This window comes from Bidens hawaiensis, unplaced genomic scaffold (assembly GCF_021521415.1).
Source record: "Bidens hawaiensis isolate Kalapana, Puna unplaced genomic scaffold, B.hawaiensis_p1.1 tig00060324_1, whole genome shotgun sequence".
Lineage (NCBI taxonomy): Eukaryota > Viridiplantae > Streptophyta > Magnoliopsida > Asterales > Asteraceae > Bidens > Bidens hawaiensis.
Window position 1 is genome coordinate 73,674 of NW_027500886.1, and position 25,834 is coordinate 99,507.

General features: G+C 39.9%; 2 protein-coding genes across 3 annotated transcripts; one reads left to right on the forward strand and one right to left on the reverse strand.

Moving 5' to 3' along the window:
* The first annotated feature begins 10,013 nt into the window (after positions 1-10,013).
* LOC143603012 (AP2-like ethylene-responsive transcription factor TOE3) lies at positions 10,014-12,914 on the forward strand. Its single transcript, XM_077079946.1, has 8 exons — positions 10,014-10,474; positions 11,427-11,452; positions 11,547-11,577; positions 11,667-11,754; positions 11,826-11,971; positions 12,053-12,097; positions 12,177-12,280; positions 12,390-12,914. The coding sequence occupies exons 1-8, from the start codon at positions 10,014-10,016 to the stop codon at positions 12,722-12,724; spliced, it is 1,236 nt and encodes a 411-aa protein (XP_076936061.1). The 3' UTR covers positions 12,725-12,914.
* A 91-nt stretch (positions 12,915-13,005) lies between these two features.
* Positions 13,006-17,822, reverse strand: LOC143603016 (uncharacterized). Of its 2 annotated transcripts, none has more exons than XM_077079953.1 (12): positions 17,555-17,822; positions 17,135-17,231; positions 16,218-16,345; positions 15,981-16,131; positions 15,799-15,908; positions 15,634-15,717; positions 15,486-15,534; positions 15,292-15,383; positions 15,045-15,183; positions 14,045-14,960; positions 13,845-13,943; positions 13,006-13,676 (listed from the first exon to the last, which is right to left on the reverse strand). In XM_077079953.1, exons 2-12 carry the CDS (start codon positions 17,222-17,224, stop codon positions 13,111-13,113), a joined length of 2,424 nt encoding a protein of 807 aa, XP_076936068.1. In that variant the 5' UTR covers positions 17,225-17,231; positions 17,555-17,822; the 3' UTR covers positions 13,006-13,110. The 2 variants fall into 2 exon arrangements, with proteins under 2 accessions (XP_076936068.1, XP_076936067.1); XM_077079952.1 differs by having other exon boundaries at positions 17,551-17,822.
* Positions 17,823-25,834: the final 8,012 nt, after the last annotated feature.

A 25,834-nucleotide genomic window follows, 5' to 3' on the forward strand; every position in this document is an offset into this window, starting at 1 on the left:
TGAAAAATCTTCTTTTAAATCGTTGCGCGGTCGCGCAAGCTTCTGCTCGAAGGCGCGAGAGATAAAACTTCGATCGGCGCCAGTATCAAAAAGTACAGAAGCATAAAATCCGTTAAGTAAAAATGTACCATTAACTACGTCATTATTCGCTTGCGCTTGGTGCGCGGTTATGTTAAAAGCTCGTCCACGCGTCACTTGGTTCGAAATCTGGTTCACCGGATTCGCTTGTGTGATTTGCACTTGCAGTCTCGGGCACGCGTTCCGGAAATGACTGGGATCACCGCAGTTAAAGCACGATCTGGGTCGTGGGTTTTGGTAGGTTGGTTGTGGATTCTGCGGGTAGACTGGTGGTGTTGGCGCAATTGGATTAGCGAGAAGGACTCTACAGTTCTCAGCAGTGTGACCAGTACGGCCACATCGGTTACAAAGTCGACACGGGGTTTGGGTTGGGTGGTGAAATCTACAGGTTGGGCAAAAGGGATGGTTTCCTGTGTAAGGTTTCTTAGTTGGCGGGGCAGGGAGTGCTGGATTGGTTAAGGCATAGTTATGGACTACAGGAGGTGCTGGGTAGGTTGACAGTGGGTTAGGCGCGTAAACTGGGGGTTGGTAAACGGGTTGCTGGACAATGGGCGGGTTGGTAAGCGCATAGGCCTTGCGCCTGCGCTTGAGGTTGTTACGGTTTGAGGGTTCTGGTTTGGTTTCTGCGGGTTTAGGGACAGTTTTGGTGGTTTTGGTCTTCTCAGTTCCCCGCAGGAACAGAGTTCCTGCTCTGACATGGTTGTCGCTGAGCACAGCGGCCAACTCAATAGCGTCAGGGAGGGTTACTGGGTTTCTGGCCCATACAGAATCTTGAATTTCCATGGGGAGACCCCCAAGGAATTTCTCGATTGCTCGGCGTGAAGGGGTAACAAGGTGAGGGACCAGCAGGCTTAGTTCATGGAAGCGCGTCGCGTACTCGCGCGCTTCTCCACTGTATTGCTTCAGGTTCCAAAATTCTTCCTCCAGGCGCTTTACTTCGTTGGGAGGGCAGAATTCTCGCGTAAGAATTTCCTTGAATTCCTCCCATGTCATGCTAGAAGCAGCCTCTGCGCCACGCGCATGAGCTACTCCATTCCACCATGTAAGCGCTCTGGATTCCAGGACACTGGAAGCATATAGGGTTCGTCTTTCTGAGGGGCATTGGGTATGGAGGAAAGTGTTTTCTATCTTCTCGAGCCACTGGAGCATCACGGTGGCTCCTTCGAGACCTGTGAACTTTGGAGGGTTACCCGCATTAAATGTCTTAATGTTATAACTCGAGGTGTTGGTATTGTTTTGGCTCAAAGCTTGGGCTATTGCGGCGGCCATTTCCTGGGAACGTTGCTGTCTACGCATGCGCGAGGCTTCTCTTCTCTGAAATCGGCGAGATAGCGGAGGCATTCTATAAAAATTTTAATTTTAGTTAATATCTTGGTTTTTATCGCAAGGTTTTAATCTTATAAAGCTTGGTTTCACGGAGTTAGATGCTATCAAAAGTTAAAGTAGATTAAATGACCCTAAATGCAGACTTAATAAAGGTAACAATTTCGAATCAAGAATCGACAATTCATGTATCACCATGACTTTCCGAATTCCCAATTTAAAATATACGAGTAAACGAGTATTGGAGATTGACGATTCATGTATCACCATGACTTTCCAATCTTCAATATAAAATATACAAGAAAATGAGTATTGGAGGTTGACAATTCATGTATCACCATGACTTTTCAAGTCTCCAACCTCAGAACATAATCGTAAATGGAAATTGAAAATCAACTATTCATGTATCACCATGACTTTTCGGATTTTCAATCCCAACAAACGAATATGTAAGTAAAATCAATAAAAATCGAAATTCACAAAAATCGAAATATCGCGGAATAAAACATAAAACCATATACTGCGCAAGCGCGAGCATATTCATAAATAACGAGTAATTAACAATAAGCGCGCAAACATGAGATTTCTCTCATGCGCGAGAAGGGACTCTTAGGTATTCTAGGCCGTTACGTCTAACCACCTATCCTAAAGTCAACGAGCTCTGATACCAATCTGTAACACCCCGACCAAAGGCGGATTATACATCGGGGCGCCACATATTGTTTCATTACTCGTGACACTATTGGTGTCAATATTTATTAATACACATTTTATCGCGCACGCGCAGCGGGGAAAATAAAGAACATAAATCAAACATAAATCAATATATTATAAATTATAACATTCAAACAACATTAACTTGTCTTGATACATTTTAATTCTAGGTCCAAAAGTAAAAACGTCCTACGTGTCCACAAGCTCCAAAACAGCTACTGCAAACCTGAACATGTGTTAAAATAAACGTCAAACACTTGCGTGTTGGTGAGAAATCAAGTTTAATACAATACATAGATAACAATAAATCTGCGCGCAACATGTGTATGTCTGGTTTTCAACAAGGGTGTAATCTGATCGGGACCAACTCTAAGAGACAAGACTGCCAGTGCTCACAATTGAGCTCACAAACAAGACTAACTGTGCATGTGTAAACAAAAGAGAAAATCATAAACGAATGTTCTCCCGTGTTCATCTAATGGTACCATGAAAACTGCGGAATAGACCGTCCATACGGTTAATGATCCACACATACAAATAAACAGCCAAGTCTACGTCCTCAACACATGGGATACTGCGCGACTAAAGTTCATAAACAGTTTAAGACTCAAGTTTTGTATGAACACATGAACATCCCAAAGCATTTAAAATAAAAAGGGATTAGATACGAGATAACTCACTTGATAAACGATGCGGTGTAAGATAAAGCAAGAACCAACTTTAAAACAAGCAAAGTTAACCTATATTTAAAGATTATGTTTCAACGATCGGTTTTAGGTCTAGATAATAAGTTAGCATAATTAAATAAGTAAATTATTATATATAATATATATATATTACCGGAAAAGCAGGGCAGAACAGGGAGGAAGACGGAGGCAGAGAGGAAGACGGCAGAGAGAGCAAGGAGCAAGAGAACAGGAGAGATTAAGTGTTTGTGTGTGATGTGTTAGGAAAATATTATTATTATATATAGGAAAACCCTAGGAGACATAAACCCTAGAAAAAGGGGAAAAGATCTCAAAAAGTAAAAGAAAAGATATCAACGGTAAAAAGTTCTGAAAAGATATCAGAAGATATGGCAGCTGCAGGGGGCAAGATAAAGCTGACAGGGAACAGTAAAAAGGCATGGGCAGGTCAGATAAAGGTACTGGTCAAGCATGGCAAAAGCAGATCTCAAAAGATTATGTCAGTCACTTTATCTGTCAACCAATGGGGTTGGTGCGCATGCTGCGCCGAAAGTAACTATTCAGACATTAGATAGGTTAGGTCAACAGCTCAGAAGAAAAGGCAACCCAAAAGCATACAGGCTGGATAAAACAGGACTAGACTAAAGGGTCAAGCGCGAGAAGGCTGAGTGCGCGAGCGCGAAGGCTGGCACAACAATCCTTAGCGCACTGCGGGAAGAATCACATCCTTAACGCGCTGCGTGAACTAGAATTCTAAGCGCATCGCGGAACAAGATGTCTTCACGCAGGCTTCCATGTAAGGAGTCTGGCGCGTGGAGCTGCAGACATCCTTAGGCGGGAAGAACCAAAGGACAAGCAAAGAGTTGAGGGAAACAAGGCTTAAGGGCGGGACGGCGACAAGAGGGAAAAGAAGGCGGAAAGAGAGAAGGAAGGGGGAGGGGACGGCGGAAAGAAAGAGAGAGAAAAAGGCGGGAAGGAATATATATTATTATTATTAAAAGTAAAATATAAGTATAAATAAATATTAAATCATAAAAGAAAGAGATCGGGTCAGAGAAACGGGTACCTGGGTCGGGTCGGATCAGGGCAGATGTCACATAATAAAGGCGGTGTTGGCACTTGCTCGGTTTTCGCTGAGCTCTGCCTGGAGTTTCTCAGCTCGCGCGCGAGCATCAGAAAGGTTCCAGGCGGCCACCTTAGCCTCTCGCTGGGCTTCCACAAGAGCATCGCGTACTTTAATATAATCACGACGAAGCTCCTGGGAGGCAGCAAAGAAAGCCGACCCAGCGAAAATATGGTCATTCAGCAAGTCCGCGCGGGTGCGCTCCTCCTGATACCTCCTTTCAGTAGGAGGCACGGCATGAGCCCAGAAGTCCTCGCATACGCCCATGGATTGGAAGGAACTGTCTTCATTAATATTCCATCTCGGGCGGTAAACGTGGTCACCTCCCTGCAAAACACAAGAAATGTTCTAAGTCATAAAACATACTTATATGGAGGTACGCGCAGCGGAGAAACAAATTAAAACATACCTGCGGGGATGAAGCAGAAAAGTCAGCGCCAGCCCCACTAGAAGTCTGCGCTGCGAAGTCTTGTGGCATCGCAGGGCTGGCGCGGTCTCCCAAGGAGTCCTCAGCTTGAGCCCCCTCATCCTCCTCATCTTCTTCAATAGGCCTCTTCTCCTGCGACCTGGAGGGCTCCAAACCAGTCTCGCGGGGAGGGCTGCGTGTAGGAGGAGGCGAGGGAGGTCTCGACGCCGCCAGTTCGGCGCGCAATACGGCTTCCTGCTCCTTGGTAATCCCAATAAGGGGAGACTCAGCACTAGCAGGAGCAGGAGCAGAACAAGCGGCGCCGGCAACGGCGCCAGGAGTGTCACCAGCAACTTGTACGCCAGCTACAACTCCTATGAACAAATCAACAAGGAAAAATGGTTTATGACTGGATCCAAAAGAAAAAATTCAGAAGACAAATGTGCAAAACATACCTTGGCGTAATTCTGTTCGCGCGGCGAACATCGCCATAAAGTTCATTCTACCCTTTTCAGAGGGTAGAACAGGGGACTTCGAAGCAGCCCCCGGCGCAGCCTCAGCACCTTGTGGCGCCTGCGGCTGATCTGCGACCGTCGCCGGTCCTGCAAACATTCAAAGAAGCAAAGGTTTAATAATAATTCAATCAGATGACGATAAGCAAAGTATACCTGTCGCAGGCGCGGCACTGCTTCTCTCTTCAGCCGCGCGAACGGAGGAGGTGACGCCACCATACCTCAAGTGGACAGGAGGTCTGCCCACTCTCACAGGCAGGGAAGCTAAAGAAACTTTGGTGGTAAACACCTGGGTTTCCTCAGGTCCCTTGGTTTGAGCATGGGGATGAGCGACAGGGGTGTCATCTTTCTTCTGTTTCTTACTGCCCCCTGCGCCAGATTTCCCCTTAGCTTTGCGCTTTAGTAGGGGCGCCTCCTCTTCCTCCTCCTCCTCTTCCGCGAGCTCCAGCTCGTAGTTTTCGAGCGCATCTGCAAATACAAGCAACAGAACTGTTAATAAACTTTGATATTCTAAAGGAATAAGCATAAGTGCGAAGGCTTACCAGGCGCGTCGCTATCAAAGTCAAATTCCAGATCCACTGGGATGAACATGTCATCGAAGCGATCTGGGAAACCAACCTCCCCAGCGCCAAGCGCGACGGAGCCACCCTTCACTTGATCATCATAAGCGGCGAGGATATAATCCTTGGTGACTGCGAAAAAAAAAGTCAAGTGATATCAGCAAAAAGAATTATGTTCGCGCAGAAAAAGAAAAAAAAGCAATGAAATAAACTTACACAACCCGTCGACTTGGATAACAGGCTCAAGCGCGCTATCGGCCCACAGCTTACTCATGCCGACCCCCACCAGCGCCTCCTCGCGAATTTTCTTGGCGGGGGATGGTTCGGCGGTCAGTTTCTTAACCCAGGCGCCGGTTGGGTTCTTAATAACATCCGCATCCGCGGGCGCAGAATCGATCGCACGCATAGTCATGCGGATGGGGATTACACCAGCCCTGATGAAGAAGAACCTCTCAGACCAGTCATGAAGGCTCTTGAATGATACGGTGCTGCACTTAACCTTCTGACTGCGAGGAATAAAAGAGATCCAAGAATCTTGGATCTTGGGCTTGTAAAAAAATTGAAAGCGCCGAGGGGTGGGCTCCTCGCGCTGCGATTTGCACATGAACTCGAAATGAGTCATGCGCACAAGTCCAAACGGATGGACTTGGGATATATGAATCCCGAAAAACCGTAACACCGCGCCTACAAACCTTGTCATCGGAAGACGAAGGTTGCAGTGGGTGAAAAAATGGGTGTACAGTGAAATATAGCAAAGAGGCGGTCCGCCGCCGTTTGCCCGGCCCCAGGCAACATGCAGCCAAACAGGGTGGGAAAGCCCTGAGAGGCGATGAGGCTGTCGAGATCGGCCTGCCTCAATTTGCAGGGGATTTCATTCCACCTTTTCGTGGCCTTGGTCCTCCCTACTTCCTCCGATGTGGTCTCAACAACCCTCTTCCCCTTGCCCTTTTGCTTCAATGTCGACATCACCACAGACTTCACACGGCGTCTTCGAGAGGCAATAGAGGTGATTGAGAGGTTAGAGGAGTCTGAACTATCAGACATACAACTGCAGCAACAGATAATCGAAGATTCGAAACGATGAATGCACTCAAATCAGAATATGAAAGGCAGAAATTCGAAAATTAGCAACAATAAAGATGAAGATAAAAAAACTTCCTAAGGGCCTGCTTTTATAGGCCCATGAGAGAGAAATTTGGCAACTGATCGGATTTCACGCGCCCCCACTCGCAGGTGTAAGCCAACACGGGCGTGCCACGTGTCCCTAACACTGTTGAGGGGACACAAAAACGTAACGGAACTGCCACGGAGCAGAGACGCGCCCCCACTCGCAGGTGCAAACCAATGCGAGCGCGACACGTGTTCCAGACAGCTGTGCGAGGGGACATGAAAGGCAACTGTAGCACCTCGAGCACACGAAACGTCTGACACGTTTCCGGCGCACGTCACCACCAACCAACCACGTGTTTGGACCCTTCGTTTCAACCAAATGGATAGAACTTCGCGCAACTATGGAAACAACCGAGAAAACGACAAAACCCCATTAAAAGACCAAATCAGTAAGTCTAATATCTATCTTACCGCGCTCACGCGAGATAAGACACACATTAGACTGGGGGGGGCTTGAAGAGGTATGTACCCGCCTCAACATCGAGCGGGGCGGGTCAACCCACAAGATATATACAAGACATTAGAAATCAAAGATATTATCAAGGCGCAAAGCCAAAACTTATGCGCACAGCGCATATCGCATATGCTCAAGCATCACATGCTTGCACATATCACATATGCTCAAGCATCACATATGCTCACGCATCACATGTGCCCATGCATCACATATGCTCGCGCGTATCACATGCTCACGCATCATATATGCTTATGCATATCACATCGTGCGTGGCGCATCCGCGCGCGGCGCATATCACATGCTCGCGCATCATACATGCCCACCCATATCACAGTTGCGCATGGCGCAGCTACGTGTGGGGCATCCGCGCGTGACGCATATTACATGCTTGTGCGTATCACATCTGCGCGTGAGAATAAAGAGAAGACCTCGCGCATCCTCAGGATGGGCGCATATCACACATGCGCATAATCAACCTCGTCCTTATCCAAATCAGGATTAGGGCAACCTTGATTGTGCACGTCAGACAACCTTCCAGAAGGCATCTTTTTAAGGAATAAGGATATGCTGATGTTGACAGCTGCTAAGTGAAAGGTGGACAGCTCAGCATGACTCATGGGTTACCACGTGATTATAACCAATGAAAGAGCACCAGGTGTCTCCGAGGACACGTGACGCAAATCGATTGGAGGAGGCCAACAAAACCCTAATCTGGTCTCAGCTCAATCAGTGGAAACCCTAGCACTATAAATACATCATAACGTACACAGTTACAGACACATTGATTCACATTGAAGCATATTCAATCACACAATCATACAGAGTAACATACAGTATTCAGCATTTTAAGCAATACTTTCCAAAGTCCCTTACTCTGACATTATCATCTTCCCCTACATATACTTATTCTCACGCCGGAGGGTTACCCCAAAGAGGACCCCTCTGTCCCTTTCTGAGGGGTAAGTAACGGCGCTGTTCATTTTGTAGGTGGAAGAACACAGATCCAGAAGAACCATCGGTGAAATAGTATAATCACACCCGAGGAAAGTAGATCTGCTACCAGTGAGTAGATCCACGTTTCTTCACTAATCAATGCTAATATACATGTATGCACATAATCACATAGTAACAAAACTATTTTGGTTCAGTTCAATCATCGATTCGATTTGGGTACCTGCATTGGGAAGTTCAAGGAAACAAATGCTAGAGGAAGCGCAAAGGTCTAAATATACAATTCACACTCTGGTAGTGACAGGATGTATAAGGATTTAAAGATCAACTTGGTGACAACGTAAGAAAAAGTAAGTCGCATAATTTGTGCTGAAAGGTTTGATGTGCTTGACGGTTAAATTTGAACATCACAAATAGTTCATATACTTACAACAGTACAACCATGAGTCCCAGCTTTGAAATGAGCACTCATATTGAATAATTTTGTTACTAGGTTACTCAAGACGTTAAGAGGGTGTGACCATATATGAATTATTGCTGACTGACTGACTAAGTCAACGCATTTCCTACAAATTCGAGAAGGTTATAAAATGGAAAAGTTAAACCGACTTTATATTAATGTGATAATCGCTCGGCAATGGAATGTCTTTGTCTATTTTTTTCCGATGGGGACAATTGTTTTACTTCAAGAATTGATAACTGTTGCAAAGGGAGTTAAGAACTCGCCTAGTTTTAAGCGCCACTTACCATCTCTAGATGAATGGGCGTAGTGAAAACATCATACAAACGTTGGAAGACATGTTATTATGCTAAGTTCACGTGTAATTGATTTTGGTTGGATTACCATACAACAACTAACACTCCAGTTTCAATGCACACCGTTTGAAGTATTGTACGGACGCAAATGTACATAGTGTATACTTAGTAGATATTGGAGAAAGTCGATTGTCAAGACCCGGAATTCCAAGTAGAAGACAAGGTACAATTGAAAGTGTCCCTTATGAAAGGTTTAGTGAAATTCTAGAAGAAATGGATGTTAAGTTCTAGTTACATTGGACCATTTGAGATGATAAAAATAATTGGTAACCTTAAGAAGTGTTCATCCTATGAGACTTGTTCAACAAGCGTATAACCCTTGGCAAGTGTTTAGTGAGACTCTCAAAGACACACTCCATGTGTCTAACCTTAAGACCACGCGTAGTGATAACTAAGCACAACCAGTCGTTTTCTGACACATGACAATAGGTAGTTTTGCAAAAGTAACGTAGTTGTAAAATGATTCGTACTAAACTCAAAACTATGTGGTGTCGTTATGGTATCTAAGCATGTGATTAGGCAAAATTTCTGTTGTATCTACAACATTCCAACCCAAAACTAAACTCATAACTAAGAGTCTAGGAGTGGTGGCGTTACTATTCCCCTCGTTTTAAGGTGGTTTTCCTTTTAAAACTCTTATCACTAGATTCACTACGCGTGTTCTTGTAATATAACTATACAACCCTAGCTATCGCACTAAAAATGTTAATTTTATGTGTATATATACAAATAATATTTTTATTAAAACGGACAATTTAATGAAAAAAAAGGAAAAAGCTCACGTGTTTTTTCATCCATGAATATATCATCACACCACCTCTTCCTGATATCCAAAAGCCCACCCCTGCTACCCTCGTTTCTCTCTCTCTCTCTCTCTCTATATATATATATATATATATATATATATATATATATATTCTTTAATCTTTATTATTCATCTCTCTCTCTCTCTCTCAAGTCCGTTACACACACAGTTAAGTTAGGTGTGTTGTTGTGTGTGTAACAAATCATACACACACACAGAGTTTGTTAGATTTCAGTTACGATATATATAATTATACACTTACTTACACCTTTCACTGTACTGTTTCACTTGATTGAAACCGGATACACAATATATATATATATATATATGACGTCATTTGTTCTGATTCTGATTGAATATATAATCGTATAGCTAGCTTGTTTGAATATCGCTTCTAACGCGTTCGAAGATCATGTTGGATCTTAATGCTGATATCTGTGATCGTCAATCGGAGATTCATTCTGCTACTTCACTTTCCTCTGACGTATTCAACGTAGCAGTAGTAGATGACGAAGAAGACGCTGCATCGTGTAATGCTAATAATAATAAGCACTTATTCCTTATTGAAACTGATCGATCATCTCTAGGTTTAATTACGCGGCAGTTTTTTCCGCTTTCCGGTTATTTGAAACCGGAGGAGTTAAATTCTCGATTAACAACGCCGCCGTTGCCGTCGGCTAATTACTCTATGCTTAGGGCGGACTGGTTGAATTTGAAGGTTGTGGAATCCGGACCGGTGATTGGGAACGTGAAACCGGTTCAGGTTCAGCAGCAGAAGGTGAAGAAGAGCCGGCGTGGACCGCCGTCTAAAAGCTCGCCGTACCGTGGAGTGACGTTTTATCGTCGGACCGGGCGTTGGGAATCGCATATATGGTGTGTGCTACTATTATTGGTTGATCTTTATATATTATTTTCTTTCTCATTTAGGAATGTTTTGCTTTTTTTCTAAAAGTTGAAAAAAGTACAAACGTCTACGGGTGTGAGCCGAGCTCCAGTTGACTCATTAGCTTTTTTCTATACCTTGAGATTGGCTCGTGAATCGTTTTCTCAAGTTTAAGTTTGATTCGTTTATTATTTATTAGTTAACTTAAATATGTTTTTAATTAGTTTTATATATTTTGAGAAAAATCTTAAACGAGCAAGTGCTTGGCTGTGCGGTGTGAAATTAATATAGAGAACTCCAAAAGAGGTATAAGTTGAAATAGACAAGGTACGTTAAGGCTCGACAAGCCTAAACAAGCTTGAACTCGAAATTATACACGAGTCGAGCCAGAGTGGTTTCAGGCTCAAGCTTGAAATTAAACAAGGCAGCTCTGCCGGACTTGAACTCGATTTTTAAGTTATAAACAAGCCTAAGATCGAGCCAAGCCATATCCAGAGTCGAGTTGGTCGATTTTGGCTCGGTTACAAAAATGAGCTAACTTAGCTCAGGTTATTTCAAATCAAATTTTCTTAGCTAGTTTTATTTGAGCATTTATTGAGCGAGCCGAGCTTTTTGAACAACCCTATGATTTATAATCAAACGGGTTTTATTTGAGGCTTGAGATTGAAAAAGCTCGGCTCGTTTCGAGCTTTTTATTGATTCAATTCTAAGTAGCTATCAAGCAGTTCAACTCGTTTACTGCCAACATCTTACCGGTTGACTACTGTTTTCTCCATGTGCATCACTAGTAGAGCGGTACAATATGTAAATGCACATCTAGCCTGATCTCAATTATAAGAACTCCTTGTTCGAAACTTCTAATTTGATTGGCAATTATCCGAGTGCTTTTTCTTGTCTTGTTTGATGATATTAGAATCTAATTCTTCGCGTTTATCTGTTCAGGGATTGCGGGAAACAACTGTATTTAGGTAAGCATGCTTGATATCCTAATAGTTTAAAACTTGCAAGATGTTTATGCACTAGTTTATGAATTATGTTAACTGTAACTTTGTATGATTATAGGTGGATTTGACACTGCCCATGCTGCTGCTAGGTGAATGTTAATTTCCAGTGACAAATTTAATCTGGTAATCATTATACATTTGCAATCTCGGTTCTGACTTTACGTAAATTAACTTTTAGAGCCTATGATCGGGCGGCAATCAAGTTTCGGGGAACTGATGCTGATATAAATTTTGATTTAAGTGACTATGAGGAAGACATGACTCAGGTTTGTGGTGGTTACTGGTTAGTATTAATACTCCATGATCATTACAAGGTTTAATTTTCCTTAAATGACAGATGGAGAGCTTATCAAAAGAAGATTTTATTCATGTGCTGCGCCGACAGAGTAATGGATTCTCACGAGGAAGTTCGAAATACCGAGGTGTGACCCGTCACAGATGTGGTAGATGGGAGGCTCGCATGGGTCAACTTCTTGGGAAAAAGTAAGAATTCATTGCTTTAACTATTAGATAAATGGTTCAGGGAGGTGTTTTAGTCAATAAGATTAACATGCTTGTTTGCAGGTACGTTTACCTTGGATTATATGACAGTGAAGTAGAAGCTGCAAGGTTCATGGAATTACACTACTGATTTTTATTTAACATCTGAAATATGTATCCTAATCTTTAATTTCTTAACTAAATCCAGGGCTTACGACAAAGCTGCTATTAAATGTAACGGAAAAGAAGCTATCACCAACTTTGATCCAAGCACATATGGGGCAGACATAGATTCTTTAGGAAGAGATGAAGGTATTATTGAATTGATTGCTTATGATCTTTGTAGTTTGGTTCTCTTTCTCAACTTATTGATGAGAGTATACACCTATTTAGTATTTACTCATGTGTTCTTTCTATGCAGGTTGTTACAGCAATCTTGATCTCAACCTATGGGTTTCTCCCACAAAGCGAAATCATGTTCAGAACCTGGATGTCGGTTCTGTGAAACGTCACAAAGCAAAATCATCCTCTTTTGATTTTCAGATTGGGGGCCTTGCTGTGGGTGGGCAATCCCATTACGATCCAACAGCCACAGGTCAACACACTCTTGTACGGCCTATCATGTATTCCAGTATGCCCATTACCTCTGCTGCAGCATCATCAGGATTCGTTTCTTCAGTTACCAGGTTCAAAGACCCCCATTTTTTATCAAACACAAACATGCAGAACAAGACTTCTCAATACCAGTACAACTAGACTTGGCTTTTATTGACGATCTGCTAACTGTACAAACGCTGATGTCACCGTTTGTTTTGACGTTATAAAACTTTCTGGTTCACATAAGTGTGTTGTAGCGTGAGACCTAAAGTTTGATTCTTATTTTTGACAACATAATATGCATAATTTTCAAGTTTCACTAGAGCATACGATCATAAACATAAAATATACCTGAATTGAAGACGATTGAAAATGAGCAACATTCTTCTCGGGGCTTCTGAGTGGGAGATTAGGTTTAAATATGTAAACATAAGAGAAATTCATCTCTTTTGAAAACACAAACAAATGGATATGCGAATGAAGTGTTCATTTCATTTAATTGAATTTAATTTAATCAAACCAGAGAAGTTAGAAAGGTGAATAATTTACATTCCAAATACCCGGGTGTATACATCGCCAGAACTGGGCATCTGGTGCATAAATTCACCATACCCAGGTAACAATTTCTCCATCCGTATTCTCTCATTCCTCTGAATCTGTTCGTGCAAGCCCCCTGCTTCATTTCTACTGTTTACTTGTTGAGACTCGTCCAAGTGCAGCTGCTGCTGATACCCATTTGTGATATGACCATTTGTAAACTTTGGCTGTGAGTACTGCTGTTGCTGCGTGTAGCTCTGGTGGTGCTGATCTACAAGCCTGGAAGTGATATCGCCATAATAGTTATCTCGTGGAGAAAACTGCGGTGTGTGGTGTTGTTGCATGAAGGATGTTTGGGAAAACTGAGGCTCGTGATGATGGTGCGGGGCAGATGCAGATTGTTGTTGTGTCAAGAGCCAATCGAATGAGCTTGACCTCGTGTCAAAAGATGATGATTGGCCTCTTCCAACAACCATCATGGAAGGACCGGTGAAACCATCACTCGTTTTGCTTAGATCCCCTGTTGATGGCAAATGATAACGACTATTTGGCAAAGAATTCTTCACATAACTACCTGAAAGAATTACAGTTAAGAGAGTAGTATTAATCTCATGACATCATAAAATTGTCTGTTTTAGTAATACAGACATTTGACCAAGTCAAAACACTTTTGACACAAATAGATCATAATCACAAGAATAACAAATACATATGTATGGAGACGATGGATAATATCACATACCAGAATTCGCAGAAACAACCTGCTCGGTTCTCATGCTTGAGGGAAACCCAGGAGGCGGTTTGGAGAATCCTGGTGGTATTACGTTCTGAGCCCTAGACCCTTTCATTACAAAATAATAGTAATTCAGAAACAATAAACATAAACACATTATATATACATGTTTGTATGCATGCATCATGTACATGAACTGATAGGCATACCTTGATACTGTGGCTTATAGACACCGTCTTGAATCTCCCAAGAATCTTGAAAAACAGAAAATCTTCCTAACTCTTGATTGCTATGTCCTTTTTCGTTTGCAAAAGAAAATCTTGATTGATCACTGTTTTGAAAACTCCAAGAAGAACTATGTCCTACATCTTTCCGTTCAAACAATCCGGCTACACTATGAGGCAAAACCGAATCATCACACCCGTCAAAATCCATAGACAGTATATTAGAGATTATACTGCTTTCTACAGCAGCAGAATTTTCATCATTATCCACACGGCTATCATCATCAAGCCTTCTCAAATGCTCTACTATTTCTTCATTAGAAAAAGATCTAGACCCTCTATATATCCTATCTGACTTGGTCAAACTTCCAAAACTATTCCCATCATATCCATCATTCAATACAGGTTTTGTACATGTGGACTGTTTTAAGGCTTCATCTGCATAACTATTTACACCAAAACCGTTTTGACTACTAGACTCCGTTTGCCACCAAGCTTGATCACTATAACTCTTAAATACCTCAACAGGATAAGAAGAATCTAAAGATTTTTGTTTATCTAGTGTCGAACCAGATGGTTCTTTTATAATGTTAGTGTCCTTAAGTGTTGGATCGGCTGGTTGAGAAGCTTCCCTAAAAGGCTCACTATAAGTTGATGATTTTGATGACACTATATCTGAATCTCCAGTCTTATCATTGATGCATACAGAAGACAAATCAGAACATAAGCTCGGTATCTGCACTTGTGATACCGAGCTAATATCTTTATCTAAACCTGAATTATGTGACCTCCCAACAATATCTACAAAACTTGTCATGTGTTTGGATGATTTAATTACTCCATCTTTGTCCTTAGAGCAATGCAAGTGATCACCAGAAGCTACTGCAGCATATGCTACATCCTGAATAAAGGCAAAGAAGTAACAGTTTTGAAAATTTGGGCAAATTTTAGTCAGTCTTGAAATAATTACCAAAAATTTTCTTACTCTAAGTGTACTGCTAAAAACAGGCTCTTGAGCAGGAGCACTGCGATTGTGCAAATGTTCATCTACAGGCGGTGGCAACATACTTCCTGAACGGTTATGCAAATATTGGGTGGCACCAACAATTTCCTGAACTCTATTCCTGAAATATAAATGTTTTGACAAAAGTGACTTTAGCAAATACAGTAGTAAGAATAACTACTGATTATCTAAGCAAAAATAACACTGATGAAACTTTAGCAAGTAATACCTAGTATGAACTGCAGCTGTTTCATCTTTGCCAAAACTATCTTCTTCAGCACCAATATTATGCAAATATAAACAAGCAACATTGTTGCAGGGCTGACCAACCAAAAGAAACAAAAATCAGCTTCCGTAATATTTAGGGTAAAAAATGGATTGATAGTCATTTGATACAGTTAACATGTAGCATCTCATATATACCATATTCCTTAACCATGCATGACAGTACTTTGCTGTTCCAAATGATGCTCTGCAGAAGTCGAATTTTCGTTAGTAGTTAAACATATACAATGCCAAAAAACAGCCCAGAAAATATAAGTTTAAGAGGTATATAAGGTCATGTACTTACCTTAAATACCTACCATCCAGCACATAGCCATGCACAGATTGAATGCACCGCACCGCATCTTCCTCCTTTGCAAATGTAATATATCTGGGAATATAAAACGTATGACAGATTTAATGAGTATGATTAATAATAGACTAATTTAAGTTTATAGGCTGTAAAACATACACACTACAAGTATCATTGACAAACTGCTGAACAGTCCCACCAGCCGTCCGAGAAAGAGAAACCTTGGTAACCTTCCCATATTGCCCAAAATAATCTTTCCGCTGCAACAACTACACACAACAAAAATAATTCAATAACAATTTTATATAAAATTTTTAAAGGTTTCATAAACAGAAACATACATCTTCATCAGCTAGACTGAGAGGCAGCCCGATAATATAGGCCAATTTTCTCTGAATTACTCTAAAATTGCTAAGGTCTTTCTTCACCTCAGTTGGTTTTTGCTTGGCTTTTGGCTGCTTTTGTTTTCTATTAGTATTATTGCCAGCAACCCTACATAAGTGACAAGCTTTATTAATCTTAAGGTAAAATGTACCAATACTATAAAAAAATTAACAAGATTCGAAAAGTAAATTAACCTCTGAAAATTAGATTCCAACCCGACACTTCTATCTTTATCATAAGCCGTGCGACAAGCAGGACACCGTCCCTCCGTTGCATCCTTCTCTGCCATGTCCATAATATGATGCCAACACCAAACACACACCTGCAATGATAAGGTAATTCAATTTGATTGCATACAGTAAAACAAACCTTACCACTAGTAGTCCACTATAAACCTAATTTTCTTGCATACAATACTTCACATTAATTAAGCCCATAGTTGTTAAAAGCAATCACCCCTTGCACCTAAGCACAATTTGCAGGCGAAGCAAGGCAATTGCGTTTTAATTCTCCAGGTGATGGTTCAGGTGTGATCGCGCAGATTCCAGTGAGATTCACATATTCCGGGGAGTTTGGACCAAATTCTTTAAATTCCCGCAAAATTCACAGTTTCTGGAGAGTTTGGACCAAATTCTCTGAATTCCGGCAAGATTCACGGATTCCGGGGAGTTTGGACCAAATTCTCTAAATTCCGGCAAAGTTTCTGGAGAGTTTGGACCAAATTCTCTAAATTCCGGCAAGATTCACAGATTCCGGAGAGTTTGGGACAAATTCTCTAAATTCCAGCCAGATTTCTACTTTTATTTAAGGAAAACCAAATTTCTAAGCTAATACACCAATATTTTACTAAACTTTTGGTACTAATAAGATGATATTAAATGTTATATAGTTACATAATAGCTTTTGTTTATTTTATTTAAAGAATAGTACTATTTTTCTAATACATAATATATTTAACCTTTTTTTCCTCAGACCCTCACTTTTTTTGCCCCTAGGCTCCAGGCTATGCGCCTTTGATAACTATGTAACAAACTTATTCAACATCACACACATAGCAACACAAGACACCAATTATTATTATTTTTTTAAAAAGAGTTAGTTAAAAGCAAACCTCATAACCACATTTGCAAGGCTTCAACTGTTGATCAGTCCAATCCATCTCTTCGGCACACAACGGACACCTCTTCTCCTCTTCACTCATACTTGCTCTAAAACCACATCACCAGAAAACAAATTATCATAAACCTAATAGACTAATACAAAAACAACACACATTCTCTACTAAAACCCTAGGTCCTCAATTCATAAACCTAAAACCTCTAGGTACACATCAAATCCACTAATCCACATCACATTCACCAAAACTAGCACTAGATCTAGCGTATACCCACACCGCATTCAATAATAAAACACACGCTTTCAGTGACATATACATATATTGCCATTTATAGTAAATAATAAAATGAATGCGAATGATATGTGAGAACGAATTGAAACTGTTTGACGGAACGGAATAGGTGAACGAACTTACATTGATTGATTGAACGGAATGATGAAGCAAACGGATGGATTTGTGTGTGGAGATTGAAGGAAGTGAATAATAATAATAATAATAATAATAATAATAATAAGAGTACGGCACCAAGAATTGAAAACCACAGGATTGAGACGAGCTTTTATGAGGATGGGGCTTTATTATGCTTTTATTTTTTTATTTCTTTTATCTTATTTTCATTTATCGACTCCTATTATCCTATACTATGCTTGCTTTTCTCAATTATTAGATGACTTTGAAATATATTATTTTTTTGTTTGAATTTATAACATGGTTGATTGATTTATTTTTCTTTTAACCGATTGTTTATTAATTTTAGTTGTTTGTGAGACTTCAATCAAATATCTTTCAAACTATTTTATTTAAGGTGTTTAAAGGTTTTGTCTTTGTCAATTGACCATCATTACGTTAGTTGATTGGTTGGGTTTAGGTTCAAATACATAGTTTTTTAAAATTATGAAGTCGTAGAATGGGTATCGAATGAACTCCGATTAAACTCAAACTAGTGGCATTGGAACTGTCTTATCTAGTTCTACGATATTTAGGTTTTCGTGTTTCGATTTCTAGCTTGCATATTTTAGATTTTTTGTTTAGGTTATTGTGTTTTTTTTTAATTTCTCATTGTGTTTTTCGTTTGTACTACTCAGCCGTGTGTTATATTTTATAATTCATTGTGTTTTTGTATCATTCTAGATTTAAAATACTGTGTAGGTAACTTGACCATATAGTTGATATTTTTATTAAATGTTTAGTAATAGCATAATATTTTAGGTGCATTTGAAAATCTGTTTTTTGAATTAAACGTACTGTAAATTACTAGGTTATTGTTGTATGTGTTAAATTAATTTATTATGTGTTAAATACATGTATATTACACAAATCTAATAAATGTCAAGTATTTATGAGTTATTAAAACAATATTTAGGTAGTAATAATTATCTAGTTCAATGAAAGATTTATGAATTAAAAACCTTTACAGCAATGTTTTTTTTTTTTAAATTTAATTTACCAGTCTGGATTATTTAATACTTAATTGAAGAAAAGATGAAAGTATATTTGTGATTTAACTGGAAAAAAGAAAGGAAACAACCGAAAACAGTTTAGAAAGATGACCTGCGACATATTATTATTTAGTATATTTATTATTACATATAAAATGTTAATGATGTTTACATTTTGTTTTTGTTGTATCAAAGGTATCTTGTATATTATTTTTATATAAGACCAATAGCACATTCTTAAGACCCTAGCCAGAAGATCGATCTATCTTTTGGTGTTACAAAAAGGCGAGCCTAATTAAATAGCATTGTCACTTTTCATGTAATTGGTTATATAATTTTATTCATATATTATCACGTTGTTCTAGTTTAGCCCAATAGCACACGAATGTTTATAAAGTTCAAAATATGTATGTTATTATATTTTGCTATATGTAACTTAGGAATTAAAAAAATATTATAAATAACTTTAAAGAGAGATTTCACTTATATTATCTGTCTAGCTCATCGAAAGACGGTAGCCTCTCAAAAACATATGATATGATATGCATTGTGTTGAACCTTTAATTCAAAACAACGCATTAAACATTTAATTTGAGTTCGTTTAAAAGATATAGAATAAACTTTTTTTAACTTGTAGTAAGAGAGGGGTACGGATTCAATATTTGTAAACAGAAAAGACCCATTTGATTATAGTTTTCATTTTCTAATTGGTTTTTATTAATTTTTAATCGTCTTATTTTATTTATAATCATACCCTTATTTTTGAAGCCCAATCACCCATTTAGCCTCTTAATTTACTCTCTTGGTTTGATCTACTTAATCTTATCCCCTTGTTTACACAAAACCAATTTCTTAATTTGTTGCTAGTCGCACGTCGCCTAACCATAAAATTGATTCCCCAATTTATTGTCGAGTCAACTATCCACCAAATCCATTTCGACAACAGTGTTAAAAACAATAAATCGGATACACAAGCGACCATTAGTTCAACATTGATAACAATCACTTTTAGTCATCGTTCCACTAAAGTAGTGTGCCCTGATCTCTCCTCCATGTTGGCCTCACGCCCATCACGAGCAACCTAAAACATCCACATTGAAATCTCATTTATACTTATACACAAGCCAATGGCCACTTAACTTAGTGGCATCTGATGTCTATCCTCATTAAATTGAGATGAGTTTGGATCCTACAAAGTAGACAATAGATGGATTTTAGAAGTAGAATTTAGGGGATTTGTGTTCGCTGTTAAAACAACTATACTTATGCATTGGCGAACCTACGCTACAAGCAGGGCCGGCCTTTAGAGAGGACGGGGTGGTCGACGGCCCCCGGCCCGACACCCCGTTAGGCCAAAAAAAAATTTATTAAAAAAAAATTATATATATTTTTATGAAAGCCAAGATGTATATTTAATGTTTAAACTCAATTACATAACAACAAGTTTGGCTTAGTGGCAAAGATGTATTATTCTCAACCAAAAGATTATGGGTTCTAGTCTCATTTGGAACATGTTTAAGTCTTTTTTATATAAAACTTTTTTACACAACCCAAATTATAACCAAGTATGCCTATTTAAAAATTATTATTAAGCCAAGCAAGGTAGGCATAATGCCCAACCCAAAATAATAATAAAATATTATAACGGCTTAATGCCCTAAGTCGGAATTATACTCGATGAATATAAAAAGAGAGAAAATATATAACAAAGAAAATAAAGAAAAGAAAGATGAAAATATATATGTGAATATATATATGTATATGATTATTCTTTGTTATAAAATATATTATTTAAGTGTAATGAGTATATTTAAATAATAAAGAAAATACGTTTCTTAAAGAAGAAGAAACGTCGGGTTTTTAAATATAAACTAAAGGTTTATAAACATTACTTTTTAACTAAAGGTTTTAAAATAAAAGAAATAATGAACTAAAGGTTCATCTAGATGATAAGACTAAAGGTCTTAAGCCGGATCGTGTATCCAACTAATGAATGTTATACTCGTACTATAGGTGCGAGATAGCGAAGAAAGACTAACGGACGGTGTTGGAAGGCGATCCCACTTTTACAAACTTGTTTTCAAACAAACAAATGTGTTACGTGTAAAACTTTACATGAGGCTACGTGTCTCTAAAAACATTATAAATAAGAGTATAAGCCAGCCCTCAGGCTATGATATACGTTTGTCTGGATCCTTACATATGTGGAATGCGGTGGGCACATCGCACCACGCTTGGTCATGACCTCCAGCCACGATGGGTCGGACCTAAGTTACAGTGGGGAATGGCCATGTGTATATTTATGGTACCTAAGTTATGTCATAAACGCTGCGGTGTTTCGCTGAGGTGACCTAGTGCAGAGACTCAAGTTTATAATGATTGTTTTAACTTGATTATTCCTAAGCCAAGATGAGTCGAGACTTACGTGGTCTCGAGGGGTAATTAAGTAAAGAAAATATTTTTAGCGTCAACATATTCACCAGCATTCGTTGCTGACGTATTTTATTAACATTTTGCAGGTAACCAAGGTTAGAGCTTGCAAGACGAAGAAGCTCAAGAATCCGATGGCTCGGATAATTTTGTGTAAATATTAAAATATAATAGTGTTGTAAACTATAAACAAGTAAAATACTAAACGAGACTTTTGTCTTGTCTTTTGTAATGTAAATATTTTATATTATCGATCCTAATGTTTTTATAAAGACTTCCGCATTAACCCGCAACTCTGATTTATTTACAAATATGGTACCAACTATGGTTCACACTCCTAGGCCTATAATGGGGGTGTGACAGGTTGGTATCAGAGCCATCGATCTTAGCAAATTGGGTATCATAAAACAATACCCAAGCTTCGATCCAAGCATAGGAAATATTTAATTGATTATTTGAATAGGGATAAGATTGGTTGGTAACCTTTTCTTTCCCTCTCTTCAATCTAAACCACCTTGTCAAAGATGTCATACGAGAATCTAATGAAGTACTATGATAATGAAGTAAGAAGAGCAAGGAAGTATTATAAGTTTCCACAAGGAATCATGAGCAAGGATTACTTTGAATCATTCTTCAACGAGGAACACAACCAAAACCCCAATCCAAGTCCGATCTACCACCTAGACAACACCCCACATGAAGTGTACCAAGCACCGAGACATTCAAGTTATCACCCAACGAGTCTACTGATGTACCAACCATCCGAGATCCCGACTTACCAACCATCCGAAGAGCCACAACACTACCCGACCGAATATTTGCCAAATCCTCATCCTACGTATGCTTTCCTCTCAAATATCCCAATTAAGGAGGAACCAAAGTCTTCTTCATCATCCGACTGGATGGAATGTCATTCCGACCAACGAAGGTGACATACCGGCACTTCAACTACGGATACTGCTAATTCCCACATCAACAAGGAAGGATCATCTAGCAAACCCAAGATGAGAGTTACAATGCCATATGAGAAGATCCACATGCCGGCAATGACCGAAGAAGAACTTGAAAAAGAACCGGAGGAGGAAACGGAGGAAGAAACTGAACCTGAGGAGGAGACAGATCCTGAGGAAGAAGAATTTCCCGACAACCCAAATGAAGAGATGACATCGGAAAAAGAACAACACTCAACACCAAGCTACGGATCTGTTGACCCGTATATGAAATTCCTCCATGAACTCAAGGGTAAAGCGTCATCAAGTTTTCCACCTTATCAAGGCGAGATTCCATCCATTGAAGAACAAGACAATGAAATCCGTGAACAGAATGAAGCTGCTGATGCATTCTTCAATTATCCCTCCGATATGATTGCATCTCCATACCCTGATCCCAAGAACCACTACGACATTGTTATGTTGGGCTACCGCAACCCACCTCCAAGATACGGGTATCCTACGGACATACCACAGTCCCAGGAGGAGCATTTGGATCGAGCCTTACAGGAAACAGATGAGCTGAGAAAGAAGATAGATGCTGATGGAAAGAAGAAGAAGAAGAAGATGGGAGACAAACTTCTTCGCAAATGTAACAAGCTCACCAAAGTTGTGAAGAAGTTTATGAAGGGCTAAGTGGATGGTGAAGATGGTGTGTTCAAGAAAATGAAGTTTATATGTGTAAAATAGTTGTATGTTATGTGTAATACACGATGTAATAAGGATAGGAGTTTGTTGTAAATTAATATACATATCGTTTATGATATGTATATAAATGTGAAATAAATAAATTTGTATAATAAGAAAAGAAATATGTTAAATTTCAGATAAAGAAAAAGAATAAAAGATAAAATATGTCTCAATAAAGTGATAATCGAGAGGTTTCCCGAAAGGAAGCCGTGAGACGCGAAGTGAAAGGAAAAGGTCCCGAGAAAGAGGAACCAATTCCCGACAAATATCTGAAACAAATTCAACAAATGGTTAAAAATGCGGTTAGAGAAGAATCAATGTCTAGATCTCAAACAAGACATTCTCAAACAAAACATACTCAAACTAAAAATCCATCCCGTAAATCTATTTCTAAACCCCGTACTCGACCTTCACGTGAGGAAGAGAGTGTGCATGAATCAAACGCTGATGTAGGGGTTCGTAAAGAATTTAAGAAACTCAAGATAGGAGGATGTTCATTTAAAGACTTTAAGTACTACGGACCGAAAGAATTTCACGGTGACAGGGGAGACATTAATACCGTAAGGTGGCTTGAAGAGATGGAGACGATTGTTATCACAAGCAAGTGTACGGAGGAGGAGAAGATTCAATACTCCGCCCTGATGTTCAAAGGCGAAGCACTCGAATGGTAGAATACGTTAATGATGAGTAGAGGAAGGGAGGTGATGTATAGTTTGTCTTGGAACGAGTTTAAAGAATTGTTGATGTTGAAGTTCTGTCCGATGCACGAGACAGATCAAATTCAAACCAAGTTCTTGGCTCACAAGGTTGTTGGAATAAACCTTCTTGAGTATAACACGAAATTTCACGAATATTATCGCTTGGTACCCCAGCTAGTCACACCCGAGTCCAGCAAAGTGACACGCTACATTTGGGGACTGCCACGAGAGATTCGTGACATGGTAAGATCGCACTTACCACAAACCGTTGACTCCGCGATGGAGTTAGATGGATACTTGATGGGCGGAATGATCCGCAACAAGGAGGAGGATAAGAAGGTGGTAACGACACATGACTCATGAAAAGGTGGAGATACCCGCTTCAAGGGTAAAGGAGTTGATCAACGAAGGTCTAACTCCAATCTTGGCGTCCCTCAATGCAAAATTTGCAAGAAATATCATAGAGGTAGATGCAACTTTGCCTCACGAGTCTGTGAGTCATGCAATAGACCCGGTCACGCTGCGACCGATTGTTGGAAAAAGAAGATGACCTGCTACAACTGCAAAGAAATGGGGCATCTTAGTTTCGAGTGTCCCAAGAACAAACCCGCGACTGGTGGTGCGGGTGGTAGCGGTCAAAAGAACGATCCCAAGAAGGGCAATGCAAGAGTCTTCGTTCTCGATACGAAGAAAGCAGCTGAGACACCGGAAACCATCACCGGTACGTTTCTTGTTAATAACGCTTATGCTAGAGTCTTGTTTGATTCAGGTGCCAACTTAAGTTTTATAGATTATAAGTTTTGTAGTCTATTAAACGAACCTTTAATCAAACTCAATAAAACTCTAAGCGTCGAGACTGCTAACGGCGAAACCATCAAAATCACCGAAGCTTTAGAAAATGGAACATTTTTTTTAGCCGGTTACGTTTTGCCTATTCAATTGTTACCTATGACTCTTGCTGGTTTTGATGTTGTATTGGGTATGGATTGGTTATCCGACAATCATGCTCATATCCTTTGCAATAGCAAGACCGTTGAACTTCGGGCCCCTGATAAACGTACAATACGAATTGAAGGGGATAAAGATGCGGGCCAAGTTACCCTAATTTCCATGATAAGGGCTAACAAGTGTTTGAATCAAGGATGCTTAGCATTCATGGCCTACGTTACCAAAGAATCAAAACCCAAAGAAATCAAAGACGTTCCCGTTGTTTCTGATTATGCCGATGTATTTCCTAATGAACTCCCCGGCATTCCTCTCGATCGTGAAGTAGAATTTAGGATCGATCTTATTCCTGGAACTGCTCTGATCGCCAAGGCTCCTTATCGCCTTGCGCCAACCGAGATGAAGGAAGTGAAGAAACAACTCGACGAGCTCCTCGAGAAAGGCTTTATCCGACCAAGTTCGTCACCATGGGGAGCGCCGATACTATTCGTCAAGAAGAAGGATGGATCTATGCGGATGTGCATTGACTATAGAGCCCTCAACAAAGTAACCATCAAGAATCGTTATCCAGTTCCGCGTATTGACGATCTATTCGACCAACTTCAAGGTGCTAGCTTCTTTTCTAAAATCGATCTTCTCTCCGGCTATCACCAACTTAAAGTTCAATCCGAAGACATTCCGAAAACCGCTTTCCGTACAAGATATGGACATTATGAGTTCACGGTTATGCCGTTTGGACTTACTAATGCTCCAGCTGCGTTTACGGACATGACGAACTGAATCTGTAAGCCTTACTTAGATAAATTTGTGATCGTTTTCATCGACGACATACTCATATACTCTAAGTCCAAGGCCGATCACGAAGTCCATTTACGAACTTTACTTGAAATTCTTCGAACCGAGAAATTGTAAGCCAAGTTCTCGAAATGCGAGTTCTGGCTACATGAAGTGCAATTTCTTGGTCATGTAATCAATGTCAATGGTAGGTGGACCCCGCTAAGATTGAAGCTATCTCTAAGTGGGAAGTTCAAAGTCGCCAACCGAGATTCGAAGTTTCTTGGGATTGGCCGGTTACTATCGTAGGTTCATCGAAAACTTCTCTCGAATCGCTGTTCCCTTAACCTCTTTAACACGAAAGAACATTAAGTATGCATGGGGAGCAAAGCAACAAGAGGCGTTCGATGTACTGAAACAAAAGCTTACCCAAGCACCTATACTGGCCTTGCCAGAAGGTACTGAAGACTTCGTTGTCTTTAGTGATGCATCTCATTTCGGTTTGGGATGTGTGCTAATGCAACGAAAGAAAGTTATCGCTTACGCCTCTCGTCAACTTAAAGTGCACGAAAAGAATTACACAACTTATGATCTAGAGTTAGGCGCCATAATCTTTGCACTTAAGATATGGAGGCACTATCTCTACGGAGTAAGATTTGTTGTGTACACCGATCACAAAAGTTTAAAACATATCTTCGATCAAAAAGAGCTAAATATGCGTCAACGACG